This window comes from Lactuca saligna, chromosome 2 (genome assembly GCF_052625555.1).
Source record: "Lactuca saligna cultivar CGN05327 chromosome 2, ASM5262555v1, whole genome shotgun sequence".
NCBI lineage: Eukaryota > Viridiplantae > Streptophyta > Magnoliopsida > Asterales > Asteraceae > Lactuca > Lactuca saligna.
The window spans coordinates 16,471,850-16,475,179 of record NC_136418.1 but is presented as its reverse complement, the minus strand read 5'-3'; the positions used below and the strand labels follow the sequence as shown (position 1 = coordinate 16,475,179).

The 3,330-nt window shown below is 38.6% G+C and overlaps 1 protein-coding gene across 1 annotated transcript; it reads right to left on the bottom strand.

The window, feature by feature from the left end:
- Window positions 1-697: 697 nt before the first annotated feature.
- LOC145029553 (uncharacterized) lies at window positions 698-1,333 on the bottom strand. Its single transcript, XM_078978058.1, has one exon. It carries the CDS (start codon window positions 1,331-1,333, stop codon window positions 698-700), a length of 636 nt encoding a protein of 211 aa, XP_078834184.1.
- Window positions 1,334-3,330: the final 1,997 nt, after the last annotated feature.

Genomic DNA, 3,330 nt, shown 5'->3' with positions numbered 1-3,330 from the left:
TCCACTTTCCTTTCCCTCAGGTAAAAGGAAAAGCTTCCTCACTTTTTTTTTTCCTTTTTTTAAATAAAATTATTTTGTTTTTTTATTTATAATTTTTAAATTAATACTAAAGTAAAAAACATTTCATTAATTAAAATAAAAATTACATTAAACCTAATATTTAAATAGTTAGAAAATTAAAAAAAAAAAAACGTAAACAAAAAATCAAACGACCCACAACATAGAAAACATAATTAATATCCTAATTTTAAATAAACCAAAATACATCACTCGGAATCATCGTCCTCGTCATCGTCCTCATCATCGCCTTTATCGTCTTCATCATTCTCCCCGGCGTCACTTTCATTGTCAGAGTCTTTGCTCTCGACGAACATATCAGAATCCTCGTCTGATTCGTCAACAAATCATCATGAAAAAACTCTATGGGGGGCTGAATAGGAGCCTTATAAATGTACTCCACCAAATCAGCACGAAGGGCATGATGAATATCACGATTGTGTACTTCTCTTATATTCTCCCTATACTCTTCTGTACCAACGGCTATTCCTTCGACATTTGGCAAAACTTCATTTTTGTTGTACCGACATATTGCTTTTCCTTTGTCTTCAAGAATCATACTATGCAATATGATACATGCATACATTACGTGCTGTAACCTTTTCACTTCATATGACCTTGCCCCGACCGTTAGTACTTCTCAACGTCTGTTAAGTACACCAAATATTCGCTCCACATCCTTCCTAGCTGACTCTTGCTCATCTTTACACTTTTTCCTTTTCGGGTCGTTAGGACATGTAAATGATTTCACAAAAACAGACAAGGGACGATATATACTGTCAGTAAGATAGTATCCACGCTTATATGCTACCCCATTTGCTTGAAAATATATATCGTGCGACTTTCCAAGGTAGATATCGTTGAATACTGACGACTGGTCTAGCACATTGATGTCATTGTTTGCACTAGCTGGATCAAATAATGCATGCCATATCCAAAGATCATTTGATGCGATAACCTCTAGAACGATCGTCGGCTCTTTGTGGTCGCCTCTCATATACTGACCACGCCATGCGTTGGGGCATAATGACCAACCCCAATGCATGTAATTGATGCTACCAAGCATTCCAGGGAATCCATGCTTGCCTTCATGCACCGTGTACAATTGGTGAATATCGTTGATAGTTGGTTTGCGCAAATATCGTTGCACATAAACCAAACAGATCCCTTTGCAGAACTTGTACACACACTCTCGCATGGTACGCTCTAACATCCTAAAATACTGATCCCGTTTGTCTGTGCCCATGCCGTATGCTAACTGACGAATTGCAGCCATACATTTTTAAATGGGAGAGAAACATTTTATCCGCCTTGCATCCATTTTCCATTGGAAATATGGAAAGCGACCTTCCAAATCGCCAACAATATGTAAAAATAGTTCCTTCATCATCCGGAACCGACATCGAAACTTTACAGCGTAGATGACGTCATCTGTAAAATAATTTTCTATAACACAATCGTGTCCGACTTCGTGATTTATAAGCAACCACAACTTTTTTGGTTTAGATCGTGCACGTCATGTTTCGCCTAATCGGTTTTGATAGTGTGCAACCGTTTTTGCCATGACGGAATCGATAAACTTAGCCTCTTCTAGAGTCGTCGAATCGGATAATGAAGATGATGACATTTTGATTAATATTTTTTGGAGAGAAGTATAAGGTATGGGTTAAAAAAATAGTTGGATGTTGTGGTATTTATAGTTTAAAAAATAGGAAAAAAACATATATATATATATATATATATATATATATATATATATATATATATATATATATATATATATATATATATATATATATATATATATAAAGGGCTATATAGCCGTTGGAAATAAAAAAAACGGTCCAATGAGGTGAAGAGTGAGAACGCGACATCCCCACCCCCACCCTTTTCCCGCGCGTCGCTTCTCGCACCAACTGTGCGGTGTTCCCCTATGCGGGAAACATCCCGCACCTCCTCCCCGCACTCCATACCGTCCGGCCTAATTGAATCAATTTTAACAAAAATACACATCAATGAAATTTAATTATATATAGATTAAATACAGTTGCCGTCTCTATGGTTTGAACACGATTTCACTTTTGGTCCTAATATGTGGATTTTGTTATTGATGGTCCTTATTTCATTTTTTAGTACCACCTTTAGTCCTTGACAGTGTTACCATCCATTACGGTCCGTTACAATCAATGTAAAAAGACAAAAATTCCCCAAGCTATATTTAATAAGCCCCAACATAGATTTTGGTTGTCGTTTTTTTCTTTTACCGCCCCCCCCCCCCCACACACACACACATACACACACCGTAACACCCAATTCCTTGTATGTATTTAATTCAAGTATTTCTTATGTTTTTCTCTAGGACTTGATGAGTTGGAGGCCCAACTCATCGAGTAGAGTCGTGATCCGCGGGAAGTTTATGTAGTCTACTCGACGAGTCGGGAGACCGAATCGGCAAGTAGATGTTGTTTGAGTGAAACCCTAAATCGAGGGTTTGCACCCTATTTAAACACATTATAACCCCTCAACCCAACCCCGATCATCCAGAGCAAACCCTAACTCGAAACCCTAGCCATTTTTAGTGTGTTCTTGAGCCTTGTGGTGTTACTTTGTGTGGTTGAAGCTTGAAGAAGAGAAAGAGGCTTGTGAGATCAAGGGGAAACAAAAAGATCCAGAGTTTTGGCATATTTCCAGCTTATTAGAGGTATAAAGCTGAAAACCTTATCTATTCATTGTCTAGATCTTGATTTTGGACCTTGTTCTACAACTTTCTAAGCCCTAGAGAGGTTGTATTCGAGATTGAGTATTGGAAGTCAGTTTTTGCTTCAGATATAGGGTTATTGGGGGTCTTTATGGCATAAAGGTGCCCACCTTATTGCCATAAACACTCCATGCATCTTGTAGACCATATTTTATGGCTTTTTGAGCCAAAGGTCCCATGCATGTGCACCAAGCTTGAGGCTTTACGTGTAAAATGGACATTAGGAAGCCCGATCTATGGTCTTGACGTGTTAAGAACCATTTTATTAGACTGTATAGTAATGGTCAAGGATGGACTCGGCGAGTCGGGGTGTAATGACCACCAAATCCTTTCTATCGATGGACCAGATGATATTGTGGAAGGTCCCTCAGTTGTTTGGCTCATAAGGGACATGTGAATCATGGGACTCGATGAGTGGTTGAGCAAACTCGGCGAGTCCAAGGAAATATCCCAATCTTTGAAGATGGACTCAACGAGTTGTTCTTACAACTTGGCGAGTCATAGAATGGACACAT